Source organism: Procambarus clarkii, chromosome 27, assembly GCF_040958095.1.
Source record: "Procambarus clarkii isolate CNS0578487 chromosome 27, FALCON_Pclarkii_2.0, whole genome shotgun sequence".
Classification (NCBI taxonomy): Eukaryota; Metazoa; Arthropoda; class Malacostraca; order Decapoda; family Cambaridae; genus Procambarus; species Procambarus clarkii.
The window spans coordinates 9,264,857-9,284,987 of record NC_091176.1 but is presented as its reverse complement, the minus strand read 5'-3'; the positions used below and the strand labels follow the sequence as shown (position 1 = coordinate 9,284,987).

The 20,131-nt window shown below is 42.3% G+C and overlaps 1 protein-coding gene across 1 annotated transcript in view; it reads right to left on the bottom strand.

Moving 5' to 3' along the window:
* Positions 1–2,438: 2,438 nt before the first annotated feature.
* Positions 2,439–20,131, bottom strand: part of LOC123762673 (DM13 and DOMON_DOH domain-containing protein skeletor) — a 118,726-nt gene continuing 101,033 nt past the window's right edge. The window contains exons 8-14 of the mRNA XM_069332026.1: positions 19,447–19,631; positions 18,937–19,132; positions 18,032–18,265; positions 16,602–16,795; positions 15,973–16,197; positions 12,247–12,376; positions 2,439–6,812 (exon numbers count right to left, since the gene is read on the bottom strand). Of these exons, the coding sequence (XP_069188127.1) occupies positions 4,114–6,812; positions 12,247–12,376; positions 15,973–16,197; positions 16,602–16,795; positions 18,032–18,265; positions 18,937–19,132; positions 19,447–19,631 (3,863 nt within the window). The 3' untranslated portion in view covers positions 2,439–4,113. The remainder of the gene's footprint in view (positions 6,813–12,246; positions 12,377–15,972; positions 16,198–16,601; positions 16,796–18,031; positions 18,266–18,936; positions 19,133–19,446; positions 19,632–20,131) is intronic.

Here is a 20,131-nt window from a genome sequence, read left to right as displayed (position 1 = left end):
AAATATGCCAATGACTGAAAACGGCAATGGGTCATATTTTGCCCAAACCCCTCTGCTGTTTTCAAAATATCTGAAATATCGAAAATTTTACTCCTGAGCGTGATTTTTGAGCCGAATTCTGACTCTCTGCACCTATTTTCATTTTCAAATTACAAATTTTTATACCGAAAATATGCCAATTACTGAAAACAGCGATGGGTCATGTTTTGCCCAAACCCCCCCTGCAGTTTTCAAAATTTTAGAAACATTGCAAATGTAACTCATGAGCGTTATTTTTTAGCCGAATTCTGGCTCACTGCACATATTTGGAGTTTGAAATTACTACTTTTTATACCGAAAATATGACAATTAGTGAAAACGGCGATGGGTCACATTTTGCCCAAACACCTCTACAGTTTTCAAAATATGTGAAATATCGCAAATATGACTCGTGTGCGTTATTTTTGAGCCGAATTCTTATTCACTACACATATTTATTTTTTTTAAATTACTTTTTTTTTACCGAAAATACATATGTCAATTAGTGAAAACTGCGATGGGACAATTTTTGCCGAAACCTCTCCCTGCAGTTTTCACAATCTTGTAAATATCGCAAATCTGACTGATGAGCGTTATTTTTTAGCCTAATTCTGGCTTCCTGCACATATTTGTTGTTTGAAAATATGGCTTTTTATACCGAAAATATGCCAATTAGTGAAAACGGCGATGTGTCACATTTTAGCCAAACCCCCCCCCTGCAGTTTTCACTATATCGGAAATATCGCAAATCTGACTGATGAGCGTTATTTTGTAGCCTAATTCTGGCTCCCTGCTCATATTTAGGGTTTCAAATTACGTTTTTTTATACAAAAAATATGCCAATTATTGAAAATGGGCATGGGTCACATTTTGCTCAAACCCCCCTGCAGTTTTCACAATATCGAAATTTCGCAAATCTGACTCATGAGCGTTATTTTCTAGCCGTGTTCTGGCTCCCTGCACATATTTGGAGTTTGAAATTACCACTGTTTATACCGAAAATATGCCAATTAGTGAAAACGGCGATGAGTCACATTTTGCCCAAACTTCCCTGCAGTTTTCACAATATCGGAAATATCGAAAATCTGACTCATGAGCGGTTTTTTTAGTGTGTAAAGTGTGTGGACAAAGACAGGGGGCACACTTGAGCATTATATCTTAGACTAATAAAATTTAACCATTTAGAGAGAAATCTAAACTCACGTTGCATGAATTGGCTAACCATCTTATTACTAAAGATAAAATATGAAAAGTGAATTGGTTATTTTAGCTAGCCCGTGTCCATACACGTCCCAATAGTTGCTGGTGAAACAAATCATATATACACTACCAACTACGACCCGAGTGCTGTATGTGATCAGCGGCTTTATAACTATATATAGCAATGTTACACCACGTACCAAAACAATGCAATACAAAATAAAAATATGCACTAGTTATATTAATGTAAAGTGCAAAAAAGAATGTGAAAGGTCCAAGTGCTATATATATACTCGATCCTCGGTAGTATAGTGGTTGGTATCCCCGCCTGTCACCACGGAGACCGGGGGTTCAATTTCCCGCCGGGGAGGCACCTATACTGCAACCCGTTCTCGCACTTGCTTATAGTCAATATTGGCTTATTTAATAAGTGCATATGTGACATACAAATTGATTGTGAATATTTTAGTTTATCTTGAAAAGTTTCATAGAAAACACCGACCTCACCTAACCTTTTTAGTATGTTAAGATAAGCATCTTATTGCTTCTTAATTACAATTATTACTTAACCTATACCGTTGATAGGTTAAGTAATAATTGTAAATAAGATGCAATAAGATGCTTGTCTTAACATACTAAGAAGGTTAGGTGAGGTCGGTGTTTTCTATGAAGCTTTTCAAGGTAAACTAAAATATTCACCATCAATTAGTATGTCACATATGCACTTATTAAATAAGCCAATATTGACTGAAGGCAAGTGCGAGAACGGGTTGCAACCATACTGACCCTATCACACGGTGTGAAGATGACTTCAGTGGAACGTTTTCATGTTGTAAACAATTCTTGAGTGATCAATGGTACTGTGACCAGTTGCCGACACCGAAAGAATATTTGTCAGAAGATTCAAGATCCTGATTTATAACATTTATAATCGCTCCTTTAAAATCTTAAATGAATGAAAGAAATCTTGCGAATTTATAGCCTCTGTGGTTCAGTGGTAGACTTCTTGCCTTCCACGCAGTAGGCCTGGGTTCAATTATAACTTTCGGATTGAGAACATTGGTTCTACAGGGCACGAGATCAATAGTTGTGGATTGGTATTAGAGGTTTGTTATTGAGAACTTAACATCCTGCTGGATCATTACCAAGATTAGTATTCAGACTAAACGCGTTGGCGAGGATTAATGGGAAGATGGTTTAAGGCAATATATATAAACATATAAAGGGCCTACATTTTATTTGTAAACAAATCAGCCAACACACAGACATCAGAATAAACAATATTAAGGCAGTAAGAGGAAACATTCTTTGGCCATTATACTGATAAACTTCAACTAGAACAACACATAACTTTGTTTATAATTCAGCATACCATCGAAAAGCTGGTATGTTCCCTTACATTACATTCATCACACTTTTACTGTTGATCAATTCCCATCTAACTTTTGGTATATGCGAATGGGTGGTCCATCCAACACTATCTGCCTCGCACTCATTGTTATATCACAATCGACCTTTGAAACTATAAGTTCTGTCGAACAACATGAATATGTACAAATCATTTAACATGTAAAACCCACACGCACACAGATAAAGAAAATGATTATCACACTAGATAAAGTAATTATTAAAAAGTACCTCTCTCAGAAGGCTGTTTTCAGTCGTCTCTTTTACGGAATATTCAAGAGTCATTGAATATTGGCCATCATTGACGATACCAATACGAGAGCAGATATCACAAGAGATTCACCGACGTGCACACACCTCCGTACTCTTGTACTTTATATATTTACAAAACTTTATACTCCCATATTAACCATACTTTTAAACTACCTAAGGAAACATCACAAAACCCCAAGAATACCACTCAAGAAATAGACATTCCCTGCGTCTGAGCATCAAACCTACCCCCCTGCATATGAGGTCCCAAGTATACAGAACTGTCTCTAGGCAGAAAATTAAGCAACATTTACTCATCGAAAAATGTATTAGAGGTTTCTTGCTTTGCATTAGTGTCCCCCATTGTATGGGTGCAGATGGGGTGTGGAGTAGACTAAGTTTATATACAAACTGCCCACAGAAGTCAACACGATCAGTCCTTGGCTATCAGTTGTGGAAGAGCGCGTTTACAACGCCACAGCATCCTCGCGCCGCTAGTTAAGGTCAAACGTGGCTTTTCTTAGTGGAGTGCCTTAAGAAACACAAAGGGCAATTTTATGTTCCAACTCGATTCATAAATCCGGGAAAGGGGTCACCGTTGGATGACCTATGAGGTGGTTAAGAATCACTCGAGGAGACAAGAACAAAACTCTTGGAATTTTAAAAATAAGTAACAGACAAATTTGACAATTTCATAATTAAGATGTGGTTCCAGCCAATTATTTTCAGATAACATGTTACATTTATAATTTTCATATTATAACCCTGTCAGGATTAGTTGGCATATGACAGAAATCGAGACCGTCGTAGAGACAACGTCTCTAGTGTCAAGATGAAACTGGTCATAATGCTGATCATGGCAGGTTGTTAATATAGGGTACTGTCACAGATTAATACACATTAACACTGACGGGCATAGAACTAGGACATTTATATTTATAGTGTATCTGGATGTAAATACACTATACTTAAAAGTTAAATAAATGACCGACGATTAAACAAAGAACATTCCACTTTCCGAAGAATTTTTTTTGGTAACAACAGACTATTCTTCAAAGTTCCTCACGGAAACTGTCCAGTCCTAGCAAAAGGATTTAATTAGCTTCTGAGGTCATGACTTACCGCGAAGTTACTGGGCTCCACAAACACTAATAACTAGCAATATATCGAAGGAAAACAATAAATCGTTTTTACAAACTTTCAATATGAGTGCATTCGCACATTACTTACCATCTGCTAAACTTGAGCCAACATCATTATATTAAGAGCACATATACAAACAACTGTTAAGCGGAAGGAGTAGGTACTGGCTCCAGACGTGACCGTAGAGTTTATGGAAATGTGAGGAAGAGTAAACTTTTCAGAGGTGAAGCGTTTCCTCCGTTCTTGGCGGTCTAAATGGTCGTCTTGAGGGTGGGCTTCTTCTCGGGGATGTTCTGACTTCAAGTCTGGGTTGTCGCGAGTCAGGATAGACCAAACGTCCTTCAGGATAGTCAAGTTTGTCTGGTTGGTTGCTGCTGAAGACGCTGTTAATGTTGGAGAGCGTGTCGATGTGGAGGCCCCAGCTGCTGTCGAGTGGTGGCTAATGGACACTACTACATTATGTCCGACATCAGCAGATAATTTTCCTTGAGCGAGGAGAGCTGCGGGGGCATGAGGGTTATTTTGAGTATGTGCGACGATGACTGGTCGAGGAGCACTACCAGAAGAGAAAATATTAGGTATCGGAGAACTAGTTTCGCCGTGTGCTGATGGTAGGGCGATGGTTGTGGGGCGGCTGAAGGGACGCCGCTGACGGGAGAACTGTGTCAGATGAGGCACTTTAGCCGGCACAGGTGGTGGCAGCTCCCCTCTAAAGGGCAGAGTTTTGGGCCGATTGGTAATGGAGGCTGCAGTACGTCGGTGGCTAGATGTAAACTGCGGAGGCGTGGGCAGTGAATCTGGCTCGAGAGGCCGACCATCAGACGTGAATACTTGGGTTGATGCAGCTACCAACATGTCTTCACCGTCCTCGTCGTACTCTAAAGGAAAGTTGACCAGCACTGGTTTGAGAACTTCAGGTCCAACAAGTTGTGGAAAGGGAACGGCATGGTCGTCAGGGAGGGGAACCATGGCTGTCATGCGGCGAAGTGACTGCTTGGGGACCTGCAGCAGACCCATGCGGTTCACACTCCCCGACGGCCTAACCGGCCCTATAGGCCTCCTCGGGCCGATGTTGTTTTTGTTAAGAAGTCGTATGATAGGCCTGTTAGGGGACAATGGACGGTTAGATGCAGCCCCTCCTAGTCGCGCCACTACGGGCGCCATTGGTACTGGCATTGGGAGGGGTGACAGATTAAGGCTCTCGCTGAACGTCACAGAATCATGGAGGATAGGATTTAAGAAGTGTTTCGATCGTTTTCCTTTATGGTTTTCACTAAGGTCATCGTCATGTGATTCGTCTACATCGTCTATTTTCATGTGTCTTTTAGCGAATGTTAGAGCGCTAGAGGTACGTGGGCCAACAGGTCGCTGCGCATAAAACACTTGTGGTGGATGTGGTGGCCGCGGGGCACGAACTGGCATTATGTCAGACGAAGAGACTTCGAAAGCCAACAATGGCCCAGCAGGATTTTTCTTAACAGGACGGAAATCAGATTCATAAACGACAGATTCTGGATCGAAACCGAAGTTCTGGGCAAAACTTTCATCCAAAGTAGTGGCTGGCGACTCTGTGGTGTGTGCAGGTGTCGTTTTATAAATTTGACCCCCATTGTTGGGCTGTCTCCTACCAGAGGAAGGCCCCTGGAATGCTAATGGAGCTTGAAAAGGGAGTAGAGGAAGTGAAGGTGCAGTTATAACTTCAGGTTCGCGATGAAGTGGTTGATGCCTCGTTTGTTGCAGGGACGTCGAGGAAGGGACGAGGGACGTCGATTGTTTGGGAGTGACATTAAATTTATTAGAAAGAGTTGGATTGGTGGGCTGTTCGGTATTTGTTGGATGGTTTGTGGTCATTGACAGCATAAACGGTATTGTTGGATTCACAGAAATGGTTTGCCTTGAGCGTGTCGTTGGTTGGTCAGATGTGGGAAATCTGGTTGGTATTGTTGGTGCGGGCTGGCGTGTTGCATCAGGCCTTGTGAAAGTCTTTGTCTTTTCGAAATATTCGTTTGATATCTCCTTTTCTGGCTCGTTTGAAGATGTGTCAGAGATGGCGACCGTCGTCCTCGTTGGTATCGAGCCGGAAGAGCCAACAGAAATCTTTGAGGAAGTTGACAGTGTAAACTGTAGAGGGAAGTCATTCTTTGGCGATGCTAACCGCGGTGTTGAGGGTTCTAGCAGAGACGTGAACCGTGTTGTCTGCTGGGTTGGCTTTGGGGAGGATGGATATTTGTTACGAAGAGGCCGGATTTGAAAATTCTCATCTTTATGTTGAGAAAATTCTAAATCTCCTTTCTGTGGTCCGAGAAACTCTTTAGGAACATCCCTTGGAACGCTGCCCAAGTTAGCATTCCCGAGATTAGCAAATGCAGTAGCATTAACAACGCCTGTGGAACTTTTTAGATTAGGTAACTTGGGAAAAATAAATCCGGGCACTCCTAAGGGTACGTTTTGTGCCGAAGACCCACTGTCTGGATGGAAAGGCCTCTGACCCACTGGGCCGATATCATCTGGGCTCATGTTAAACGGGAAGCTCTCAAAGCCACCTTGGAACTCCTGTGGAAAGTTTACTAACGGGAAATCATGTGGGAGTTTTTGGTCTAGGTGTCCAGACTGTGGTCTAGGCTGTGGTTTGGGGTCTCTACTTTCTGATGACCGTGTAGGCTTGGCAGCACCTTGAGATATTCTATTGCTGTGGTCTTGGGGTTGGCGGTGTGGCCTTGGGGGACGAGAGCCGGCAGCGTGCAAGCCCTCGCCGCCTCGATCGTCAGAGTAATAGTCATAGTCGTCGTAGTCTGCAAGGTACACACACAGTCAAGAAATGTCATAAGTAACACAGGTTATTGATGAATTTGTCAACATTGGTCAAATTTATCTTTGCGAAAGGTCTAGTATAACATGATTTTTGTTTTTGCAATTATAAATTATCTGCACTTCATGTATGAAATTCTCATCAACGTTGTGTAAACTAATGATTAGTTGTTAATATAACCTAAGGCATTCTTACCAGCGTGGGTGTCGACGAACGTCCTCTAGTGTGAAGTGTACACGGCCCGTGTTTACATGACAGGGAGCCGAAGAGCAGAGAGACAGTCACATCAAGGTATTCAAGGTAATGTTAACTAGAGTGTGGACAGAATACCAAGAATGTTATAGATCTCGCCAGCTAGTACCTGGTGCCCGATGGTTCTCAATGTTTTATATATATATGTATATAAATAAATATATATATATATATATATATATATATATATATATATATATATATATATATATATATATATATATATATATATATATATATATATATATATATATATATATAAGTAAAGAAATATCAAGGCAGTTAAAGTATATTAAAGATAACTAAATCGCAAGTCTCCTAACCATAATAGTCCAGTTGTGACAAAAATGTCTGGGAAGGATAGACTGTTTCCAGTGACACTATTCAAACGTACAATAATTGAGCCTTTGTCAGTTGGCTGCTCAGACTTAGTTTCCAGGACAACTTTCCTCTCTGGTTATTTCCCTATTGTTAGACGATTGATCATAATCACCGAGACCGTAGGGAACCATTGTTTCTGTAAGCATACAGTAATGATTGACTAGTCAGTCAGTGCTTTTATTATATTTAATTTATTGTACACCCCAAAAAGACTAGTGTAGTTAGTGGTTATCCCATCTAATAATCCCCTCCACCTTCAATAGTCTTGGCCATGCCGCTTTGTACATAGCCATACGCTAGACAGCATCCAGGTAGGTCAAGGGCTGCCAACTACTCTCGGCATAAAAGGACTGCCGATCTAGACTTACTTCAGTAGCCGTAATAAACAGCTGTCCAGATCACTGGAGCTTGCAATCTTTGTCCTACAGAAAGCTGGCTTTCCACTGTGCTACTTCGCCTTTAGATAACGGCCCCTTTTAAGCAGCAGGCATCAATATTCTCGTAAACACAGCTTAGGTAGTCAAGATACTTACTAGGAGTGATAATGTAGCAGAGAAGAGTGGCGAGGTGCGTGTGCCGGCGAGGAAGGAGAACCAGTGCCTATCCTCGGCCCCTCGATCAAGTGATCCAGCGAACCTGTCGCCAGGGAAACCTACACTGTTTGACAGCGTGGCTGTGACTGCCAAGAGTGTTCCTCGATATTCGGCTTTCATTTGTTACACCAAAGTCGCGCCGAAGAACTTGTATCGCATTCTAAAACTAACTAAAAAATCTTATGTCGACCAAGCAGAAGATAAAAATTTTGATCTCGAATTACTAAGAAAAGTCAGTATATAAATCATCAGTATATGATAAGTCAGGTCAGGAGTAAGTGGTCAGGTGGCATGCTGAAGCTTCCAAGTTCCGGTGTAGCCAGAGACCACTACACACAGTGATCAAGTGAAAGATTAAAACATGCCATCAAGTCAGAATCAATTAACATGCTAACCAGAAAATAACCAACTGTTCCTTAGTAAGATAGGTTACAAAAAAGTCAGTCTAGACAATTTTTAACAAAAAAAAAATCGGCTGATCAAGAGAATTCACTTAGATTTGTAGTCAGAAACGTAAGTTGATAAATTTGTCATGTCAGTGTGATCCAGTTGAAAGGACAGCAACGCTTGTCAGCGAGAGCCTTACTATATTACTTCATGAAATTGGGGAATGGAAATGCAGCGTTTTAATTACTTTTAAAACTCATAATAAAAATCATATACCAATGGCTAATGTTTCCACAATTAACATCCGGTTAATTCACTTATGCAAGCAGTTATTTTTGCCCCATTTTGTACTCATAATATTCACCGTGGTTGTGTTCGGGTGTGCGAGTTACCATCGTCTTACACCTGTTGTGTGTAAACGGAACACCTGGTTATTTGCGGCATCAACAGTGTAGTGTAGAAGCGTTCTTATTGGTTTATTGTAAATTACCAGTACCGGAGTTTATCGTTTTACAGTTCATTTCTAAATTACAGTGACCATAGATAACTGGTAATTTACCGTCCATCTTTTGGACGGTAAAGAAACATCTTTTGTGGGGGGTTGGTAAATTTCGGCTCTCAAGCAACATATTTGTAGATTAGGACAAATTACCATTTTAGGCTCAATAGGATCATTAACAAATCTGGAAAATTTATCCAAGTATCCTTTAAGAACATTTGTAGGACCAAGAATTCTTCCAGGTATATTTTGTATAATTCTAAATATTCCTGATACTCTAGAAAAATTACCCTTTTTGAGATCTTTTGGTCTGGAGATCCTATGACCATGTTAGAAGTGGGGATCCTTCAAGGACTAAGCACCGTTTAAGGCGCAGGCATCATTTATTCCCAAGTCTAATATAACTAAGAATTGTACAAGGATCACAGATCATTCACCCAGGACCAAAAAAAATCATCTTGAGACTACCAGAACCAGGAATATTTTCAAGATAAGGATAATGGCTTTCTAGGACTATCAGGGTTGGGGATATTACTTGAAGCAAGCTCACCATTAAGCGCTTTCTCAACACTGACGTCGAGATGACATTAAGCTTTGGCATGGATGGAAGCAGCATGGAGAGCAAATGGAACAGTATAGGAAATAAAAGAAGGCTAGAAAGAGTATTTTGTTGAAGGGGGTAAAAAGGGTAGTGGCAATAGTGTGTTAGCTAGATGTTGTGATAAGATGGCGACAGTCAAGAGGAGTTATATACCGGAACGTGAGTAAAAGATGGTTTGGGTACCGATGCTGTGTACGCTTGTAGCCAAGATTGGATCCGTGTGTGTAACCGTGATAAGTCAATATTTTTTAAGGCAACCTAAATTACCTTCACAGATTAGGCAGAGATGTTAGATAGTACTTGTGGTTACAGGGTGCTGTTAGTGACAGCAAGTGATGGTGCAGTGTTTTGTAGTGGGTTAGTCAAGGGTGTTGGCGAGTTGTGGAGTGGTGGTAGTAGGGCATGTGACGAGGAAGGGAAGGGTGGCACACGGCATCACAAATCCATACTAGGAGGATGGATAGGTAGCAAAATACACCCACACCATTCCCTCCCTAACCACATCACACCCTGCCAGACTGATGAGTGGCAGTTACACCAAGATGCCAATGCATGGAGCTGGGTGAAGGCTGCAAGTAAGACCCAAGGAAGCATGAGCGAGGGAGGGGAATGAAACAATTAAGGACAGGCTGGGCTGGCCGTCACCCGGGATTTTTTTTTTTTTGGTAACACAAACAGGACAAATACAAGCACCAACCAAAGGATATCAAAAAACACGAAATTAAGAAAAAATATATGAATGTATAAAAAGATTCAGGTTGAGGCAGTTCAACTGCCTGTACCAGAAACTGAAAGTAAATATTGGTAAATACAAGGACATTTTAAGCTTAGTAAAATGAAAGTTTCTCTGAATATAATGTACAAGGCGCTAGAAGATTCTTATCTACTCAAAATCCTTAAGGCTAATTAAGAGCTTTATTTTGAACTGGATTATTTTTCTCTAAGTGTTACTACTTCCAAATGATTTACTCCTACACAGTTCTCGACAAGAAAGAGGACAGGAACACAAGAATTATAAACGTTTTGCACAGATTATACATTATATAACTTTTAAACTACTATATACACAGTCACTAACTACATTTAATATAACTTGATAAGTATGAAATATATTCGCCTGAAAAAAGTTAAGTATTTGGGCGTGAAGTTTATGGTTTCTACTGTAAGTCAGTGGTTTTTAGGGAAGCCTGGGACATCACCCAAGCCCGAAAACAAAACCCGATTTGGTTGGCATCACGAAAATGACAGCAAATGGAAAAATAAACTATGATCAAGAGGAGGACTTCATATTTAAGTGTCAGACTTCTGCAAACTAATATTTTCAGTCATAACCTTTTTATATTAGGGAAAATAAAGTGTCAATGGTTACTATGTAAACTACACCCAATGCAATATTTAGGTTCGTAAATACAGGAAGTCATGTTTACAAAATAATATATACCGGAGTAAATTTATTTCCGTTTGAGACTAGTAAAGTTACTAACCATAGGGACCAGCCGTAAGACACCACGCTATTCCCACACAACTTTGGACATTATTCTTATTGAAACCTGTTTCTGGCAAGTGACTCGTCCCGTGTCGCCTCGCCCTCTCCACATGTTACAATGCTTGTACTACGGAGCTTCCTCATATGCTGCTGCTGCTACTACTACTACTACTGTGTACATGTTGCCATCTCTGCTCCCCTCTGTGTGCCATAAGCTCAGTCACAGCCTTAAGGTCCGCCTTGGCAACAAACATCGCCAGTCTAATGTGATACATCGAACTTTTTCATTATTTAATGTTTTGAAAACTATGTGAGAATATTAAGTGCAAGAGTGGGTCTTCAGTACTAATTTTTCTTATTTTTAAATACGTAAAGTTCTACATGTCAACATCACAATCTTTGGAATTATTCCATAAATGTAAAGTAACTAAATCCTGTTCGAATTAGCCTGTTTCGGAATTAAGTTTCATTGTGTATTTCACCTTACACCGATCAGTAATCATGTGTTCAAGTCATAAATATGAAGTCCTCCAACTGCCACACATACCAAGATGTAAAAAAAAACTTGCAAATTATAAACTAACAGTTTCATCTACAGCTTAATACTTGTGCGGTTCTAGGCCCCAGGCACGCCCAAGGGGGGCCCCCTCCAGGCACGCCCAAGGGGGGCCCCCTCCAGGCACGCCCAAGGGGGGCCCCCTCCAGGCACGCCCAAGGGGGGCCCCCCCCAGGCACGCCCAAGGGCCCCCCCCCCAGGCACGCCCAGGGGAGGGCCCCCCCCAGGCACGCCCAAGGGGGGTCCCCCAGGCACGCCCAAGGAGGCCCCCCCAGGCACGCCCAAGGGGGGCCCCCCCAGGCACGCCCAAGGGGCCCCCCCCAGGCACGCCCAAGGGGCCCCCCCCAGGCACGCCCAAGGGGGGCCCCCCCAGGCACGCCCAAGGGCCCCCCCAGGCACGCCCAAGGGGCCCCCCCCAGGCACGCCCAGAATGAATAATGAAAGTTGAGGTACCGTGTGCGAGTTACCACACTGGCTGGGTACGCGCCTCTTGTCCCCGTGGGGTGTGCCTTGCCTCACACGGCCAGACTCTGGGTCACTTGGGCGGCGGAGGCCTGCAGGCAAGCACGATCCCCTCCATGCTTAGATAAGCGTGGCGACTCTTGACAGACAGACCACCTGGTATGTGAGCAAGGTGGGCTGGGGTTAATGCAGGGGCGTACCTTGGCCGGGGTTGGCCTGGGCTCCGGGCAGCACCACGGCCGAGCTAACTGACCCCGCAGGGGCCAGCTCGTCGTAGTCACACTGGTCCAGTACGTTGATTTTCCAGCCCAGGAAGCGGTGAGTATAGCACTGAAACGTCCAAAAATGTGATAAAGTGCAGCAATGACAATGGAAAAAAGGGTTAACACCTTGATCATATTTTCCTACAAAAACTTTGCTGCTTTTTATTATTATTATTATTATTATTATTATTATTATTATTATTATTATTATTATTAACATCTTTATTGACAACAATTATAATTTTGCCAAATCTGAGGAATTCAATTAAGTCTTATTAGATTGAGGATAATGCTGCTATTCACTGTCACACAGGACAGAGGGTCATGCACAAGACAATAGGTCTAAACTGTAGGCTGTAACCATCTGGTTGATATCTGGTTGATGGGGTTCTGGGAGTTCTTCTACTCCCCAAGCCCGGCCCGAGGCCAGGCTCGACTTGTGAGAGTTTGGTCCACCAGGCTGTTGCTTGGAGCGGCCCGCAGGCCCACATACCCACCACAGCCCGGTTGGTCCGGCACTCCTTGGAGGAATAAATCTAGTTTCCTCTTGAAAATGTCCACGGTTGTTCCGGCAATATTTCTTATGCTTGCTGGGAGGACGTTGAACAACCGCGGACCTCTGATGTTTATACAGTGTTCTCTGATTGTGCCTATGGCACCTCTGTTCTTCATTGGTTCTATTCTACATTTTCTTCCATGTCGTTCACTCCAGTACGTTGTTATTTTACTGTGTAGATTTGGTACATGGCCCTCCAGTATCTTCCAGGTGTATATTATTTGATATCTCTCTCGTCTTCTTTCTAGTGAGTACATTTGGAGGGCTTTGAGACGATCCCAATAATTTAGGTGCTTTATTGCGTCTATGCGTGCCGTATATGTTCTCTGTATTCCCTCTATTTCAGCAATCTCTCCTGCTTTGAAGGGGGAAGTGAGTACTGAGCAGTACTCAAGACGGGACAACACAAGTGCCTTGAAGAGTACAACCATTGTGATGGGATCCCTGGATTTGAATATGTTATATATGTTATATATGTGCGCTTCAATCAACTAAATAGACAGTATACATGTTTAAATTTACGAATATGTAAATGCAACTTTCTGTTGTGCACTGCCACACAAGGGCAGGGATGGGTTCATGTGAGATGCAGCTTAAAAATAAAATAATTTTCTTTATTCTTTAAAATGGACAAGCAAATTTTGTATAAATTGTTAGGATGTCGTCCATTACACCAATTCAATGAAATAGTTACACAGTTGGAGGTACAAGAGGCCAGGATGTCTAAAATCTTTTACGGTTTCACATTCAACAGTATAGTGTTCTAGTGAATGCCTTAAAGGTTTGTCAGAGTTTACAAGCTGAATATTCTGGTAGTGGCTGAGCCTCACTAACCTGCCAGATGTGCCTATAGCCAAGGAGAATTCGCGCAATGACTATACCACATTGTCTGGTCCGGTTACTGTACTGACTATAAAAATACCTATTACTACAAAAGATATCAGCTTTCATGTCTCTGGGCATTTCTTAGTTCTTCTGAATCTGAAGTAATTTCTTTAATTTGTACGTTTCTAATAATTGTATTAGATAGTTCAAAGTCAATCAATGTTTTCTTTCCTGCAAGCCTCATTGGCCAATCTATCTACAAAGTCATGTTTTCCAACTCCAACATGGGATGGGATCCACACAATTTTTATACAAAAGTCATTATTATTGGCAAAAATCACATTCCATTTAATATTACAAGCTACTTCAGACATACATTGTGATGGGTTATTTAAAGATTGCAGAGTACTTTTAGTCACAAAATATTACTCCACCCTCATTGAGCTTAAGATACTCAGTGGCTAGATAAATACCCAATAGCTCAATCTGTGTCGTGCTTGACCAGTCGTTCAATTTCTGTGTTCTAGACGTGATAATTTCCTTCCCTTTATTTACTGCACATGCACAACCTGTTCTACCATGTCTAATTGCACAGAACCATCAGTAAAGGCATAGGATTCAGTTGGTTTGAAATTTTGAAAATGACTATAGCTTCTAGTGTTATACATCTCATAGTTTCAGTGTTTATATATATTTTTTTTTACACTGATGGGTGTATAATGTATAGAGACCTGCACATCTTTCCAAGGGGGAAATATAATGAACAGGTTTATCAGGACTAAGACATTTTTTCATAAGATTATTGGCACAACAACTGAGCCCCACACTGTAAGGAGCTTTTTGTGGTGGACTGGTTGATACCTGGTTGATGGGGCTCTGGGAGTTCTTCTACTCCAAGCCCAACCCGAGGCCAGACTTGACTTGTGAGAGTTTGGTCCACCAGGCTGTTGCTCGGAGCGGCCTGCAGGCCCACATACCCACCACAGCCCGGTTGGTCCGGCACTAATTGAAGGAAACAATTTAGTTTCCTCTTGAAGACGGAGTAACTGACTAAGTAAACAGTCAGAATTGTTTAGAATGATCTCAATTTAATTTGAATAGATCTGGGGGAACCATTAAAAACTTGTTCTAATATTTAGACATGTTACAATTAAAGACCGAGCTTAAGCCGTCTTTACACAAATGGCAATATTCCCCCATGAAGGCTACTCTACAGTAACATAGTTTGGCGTGTGATGTGTTTAGCTTCATCCAAACCCCTCTCTTGCTATCACTCATGCTAATCATTTCATCCTTATTTTATTTATCAGTGTTCTTTAGGATTTTCCAGATTGTGATCATGTATCATTGCAATTTCATTTTCAATGTAGCGAGTGTTCATGTACTCTCGACATTACAAACCCTCTCGAGTTATAACATTTATATTTGAATCTGTGGATGGAGTGACCCCTCAACCACTGCACTGAAGACAGCTATTGCGTGCCTGCTTCCTAACTGGTTTGAAGTTAAGAGCTTCATCTCTAGCACCAATCCCGCGTCGTCTTTAGCAATGTCATCCAACCTCCTGGTTTCCAGTTGTCGAAATTTGTAATAAACTTTCTTTCCTTCTAGGCTTCTTAAACTTTTTCTGCGATGAATATACTAGTTAAATCTGTATACTTTTATATGGCTCTTCAGGAGTTTCTTGGCTCTCAAACTAACACGAGGGTATGGTTGTAATTGTAAATGTTTAGTCGCATATTAATTACCCTACCTATTCCAGTAGTAAAGGTAACTATTAGCCTAACTTCATATCCAATTTTTGTTAAGGTACAAGTCAGAACAATTTCTGGACCTTCTCCAATTCTTTGATATGTGGTTATTATATTATCAGTTCTAAGGTAATAATGAATCCTCTGGTACTGGCCTCAAATTTATAGCAGACAATTCCCCAAAAAGTTGGTTTTGTCCAATTTCTCTAATGCCATCCGTGGGTTTACTAGTTTTGAATAGATTGACGTTTTGTCTCGTGTCACTGGTTCAGCATAAATCAGTCTTGGACCACTGCTGTCATCAGTAGTAAATAAAAGTATCTATCCATGACAACTATATCACGGTTTCATCACATATTTACTTACATTTAATAATCCCAATATAAAGTAATTTAAAAAAGAATGATTGCAGATTGAAGACTATATTAGAGATCCTGGTAACTGCCTACATGCACTTAACACTTACTGTAGTCTTCGAGAGAGTGAGTTATGTTTTAACATTCCAGCACACACAACCGACAGACCCCTCACCTGGTAGTAGACGGTGTCTGGAGTATTAGCGTCAGGAGTCCACTGCAATACGCCTGGCTGTCCCTCTTGACAGTCCAGCTTGAGAGTTCTCTGGTAGGCACCGAAGGATGTGAAGGTGGAGGCAGGTTGGTTGGGGTCCTCGTGCCACTCACAGAGGCGGCCGTAGGCGCTGGGCACGGGGCTGCCGTCCCTGTCCTGTTCGACACCAGCCAGCACCTTCACACGCTGCAAATTATCATTCGTTTCATCTTTAATATCAACGTTAATGTACTAATAAAACTTACCACTGCCATGAAAATTACCTTGCCACAGTCTCCTCCCGGCTTAGCGCCTTCTTCCGATATATATACTTGCTACTTACGCAAGCGACGAAGATTCATTCCAAATATAAATTTTTAATTTGTAACATCTAAGACCCTGATTACTTGACAAGGATAATATGTATAATAACTATTTGGGGCCTTATGTTTTGTAATATTTATATCATTACACGGCATTTATGAGATGGCCCAGTGAAGGATCCCTCCAGATGAACCCTGAAGGCAAACTTGTGAAGACGACCACCAGAACCAACTTTATAGGAATGTGAAGGAGCAGACTCCTCCCAGTGTAACACGCTAAGTACTTACGGATCGCTCGGCAGGCGTTTTGAATTCATATCCTCCCTCGGGGTCGTCGGTGATGTAGAACGGGTGGTACCGAGAGGGCACCTCGGGATCGAAGCCTCCCTCTACGACGAAGGTGTAACTCTTGCCTCGCACCACGTTTATCTCCGGGATCAGCAACCCGTTAATGTACCACGAGATTCCCCACCCAACGTGACCTGAGAACACATATTGTATTAGTAATTATCAATAGAGGGCACCAAGCCGAGGAAACACTATTAGATAAATTTAAGATACATTCCTGCAGGGGCCCGGCACTGTAGACAACCCCCTCCCCAGGTGCCCTATACCTGGGGCAACCCCTGCCCCATCCCAGATGTTCTGCACTGCAGACAACTATTTGTTCCTGGTGTCCTGCAGATAACCACTAACTACCCAAAGCGACCACAATCTGGTCCTTAACCGACACAGCCTGCAGGAGCTCCACAACTAACGCCTACAAAGATATGCGAGAACGAACATGAAAGCCTATCCCCGCAGGAAAATTAAGTTATACAAGAACATGCAAATGCCTGTTCATAAATGCAAGCACATACAACTATCCAAACATTTATTCACACGCACTAAACTAGAGGTAAAGAGAGAACGCGAGAGACAAACCTTTGTTCATGGACGAGAGTGTCTGGTGTGCAATGAATTCTATCACTATATAAATGTTCAAATTAAGAAACTTGTCGTTTTAGGAGTGCAGAATTATGAAGGAAAATTGCACGGAAAAAAGATGCAGTGTAAATTACCGGAGCTAGAATTAACAGCAGATATCCTGGTTATGATTAACGGTGACTGAAGGCTATTAGGGTAGTAAGAGGAGGGAAGGGAGGGAATGATCAGGAGAAAGCGCCAAACCATTACGACTATATAGCTCTTGGAAGGGGGTCAGGACAAGGATTTGGGATGGGACAGGGGGGAAAGGAATGGTGGTAGGTCGGCGTTCAATGGGGATTGAACGCCGACCTACCTGAAGCGAGACCGTCGCTCTACCATCCAGCCTAAGTGGTAGTTGGAGGAAAGGAACACAGAGGATGTGCAGACATGGGGATTGTGTGAGGAAGGAGGGAATGAGTGGAAACGGATAACGGTAATTTGTGAATAGTGAAGAGTTAGTGTTGGGTTTCTTTATGACACCTCTTAGAAGTGCGCTCTACACCTAGTGTGCTGTTGTATTGGGTTGGGTTGTGCATCGTTCCTCCACTCTGCCCTCATTTCCTAACTTTTAAATCTACTATCCCTTGTATTTAATATCCCTTGAAAATGTTATATAGTAACGTTGAGTGTTTTTTCGATAATAAAACTGTCTAAACTTTTCCTGTAGACCTGGGAATGGTGGCGATTGATTGAAAACGACGATGGATGAATATGATAATACGATCAATGTCTGAGCATTGAAACCTTACCTGTGATGGAATTATAGCCACTGGTGCCTCCGGTGGGTCCGATCTGAGCATAGAAGACGCCGTCCTCAGGCTCGTAGCAGGGAATGGGTGGGATGTACCAGGGGTTGGCTGCTGGGGCGGCAGGGGCAGGTTTGACTGGACCCTTGGACACTGCAGGTCGGCTGGTGCTGCTTTGTTCCTCCGGCAGGGGACAGTTCCACTTAGGAGTCCGCCCAAAGTCAATAAACATGTCGCCTGTATCGTAAACAGCATAAATATTATATCAACCATATTATGATTAAAACTCTTATTTTATGTAATATGTTTGTTAAAGGAGATCCATCCAACTGTTACTGTTGACGTGTATTTGGTACCTCCCTCTGCCTACTCTGACCCCGATGCAAATATATTTTCATAATGTTGGGAGCAATGTGATACACAGGTTACGAAGTCACACTGTACGAGATATTTCTACACTACAGACATTATCTTATTCTGCTAATACAGTATTATATCAGCTCTAGCATCTGTGGACCACACAGTTGGTTTCCAGGAATAATCAGATGACACAGTACGGAGCGACTTCTGAACTCCTTATCCACTTTTGCCTGTATTGCCACATGCTAACATTAGCGCTGTACCTGCTGCATTCATTCGTCACATTTTGATTTGGTATTTTTAATTATTTAATATTCAAGCTTAATTCAGTCTTAAAAATTATTAATAAATATAAATGATACTAAAAAATCTACGGCCGCAATGTAACATCGTCCTACGGCTGTATTACGACATTGGACCAACAGGATGCTTATATCATAACACATTGCCTATGGTGACAGTAAAAGGAAATGCCTGTGGAAACAAAAGGGAGTACTTAGTTGTAACTACAAGGGACGTAAAGGCCGCAGGACAGCACTAGAAAGCACCTCTGAGGCGGAGAGAATGGTAGGAGGTGTCGCCCTGGGAGTTGATGGGGCCCACCGCCCAGATGACTGCCTGCGAGCCGTTGGTGAGGATGGCCGCGTCGTGTCGGTCGACGGCTCGCAGCGGCCGCTGGAAGGTCAGCATGGTGAAGTCATTGATGAGAGCCGCGTTGAGCAGACGAACGTTGTTGCTGCCGCCCTGAGGGAAAAGGGAGGGGGGATTATGCACCAGGTCACTGTTCATGCCTTAACACCAACATATAATGGACTGGTGCACTTGGGTAAGTGTACTGTTTGAACTCTAATGTTCAAGTAATGATTAAGTTAGAAATACAAAAAGTTTAGCAACAACCTACAGTCTAAGCCGAAGCAAATATACAAAAAAACCTAAGAAGGCAAATATGCGCTATTAGGCCTAGAACAGATTAGGTCTAACGTTTCAAATATTACATTCTTTAAGGAAAATAATCAAGATACACCTTCAGTTGGCGCCATATTTCCAGCTACACTTACTGTGAGCTTCTCATCAGGACAGGAACCTTGGCCTCCTTGGCACTGAGCCTTGGCAGTGAGGTGGTAGTCCTCGGCGACACCTCGTCCCGTGGTCTGGTCCAGCCAGGCCACCACCACGTCACCGCCCACCATCACGGACCTCGTCAGTGACCCTGACGTACCAAACGACATGTACTGGCCATCACCTGCAAGGACAAGCAATGTTGGGTGTCAGTGGTGGATGGTGCAGACGTCGATTCCTTCCTTCTCTTCCTTTACTCATTACTAATCTCTTCATTAGAAAAGAATCAAAAACTTTTAAAATCACTATTACCTCTTAATTTCTTCCTCCTCCATCTCCTCCCTCTTTCCTTCCTTCAGCCATTTCCCCTTGAGGCACACAACACAACACAACACAACACAAATACAGCTCAATTCTCTGGCGGAACCGAAGTCATTTACGTTGAGCTACGCACATAGCATTTCACTTTGAACCAAATGGAACAGTACTGACCACGAGAGCCGCTTCAGCAACACTGCCATAGCGTTAAGGTCATCAGAATGCTATTCAAATACACTCGAATATTTCGCTGTCGATCAGTTCTGACATTTGGTAACGCGTTCCTCGTCATAGGGAGTTATCAGGAGAAAGGGTCAAGTCATTACGACTATATAGCACATGGAAGGGGTCAGGATAAGGATTTGG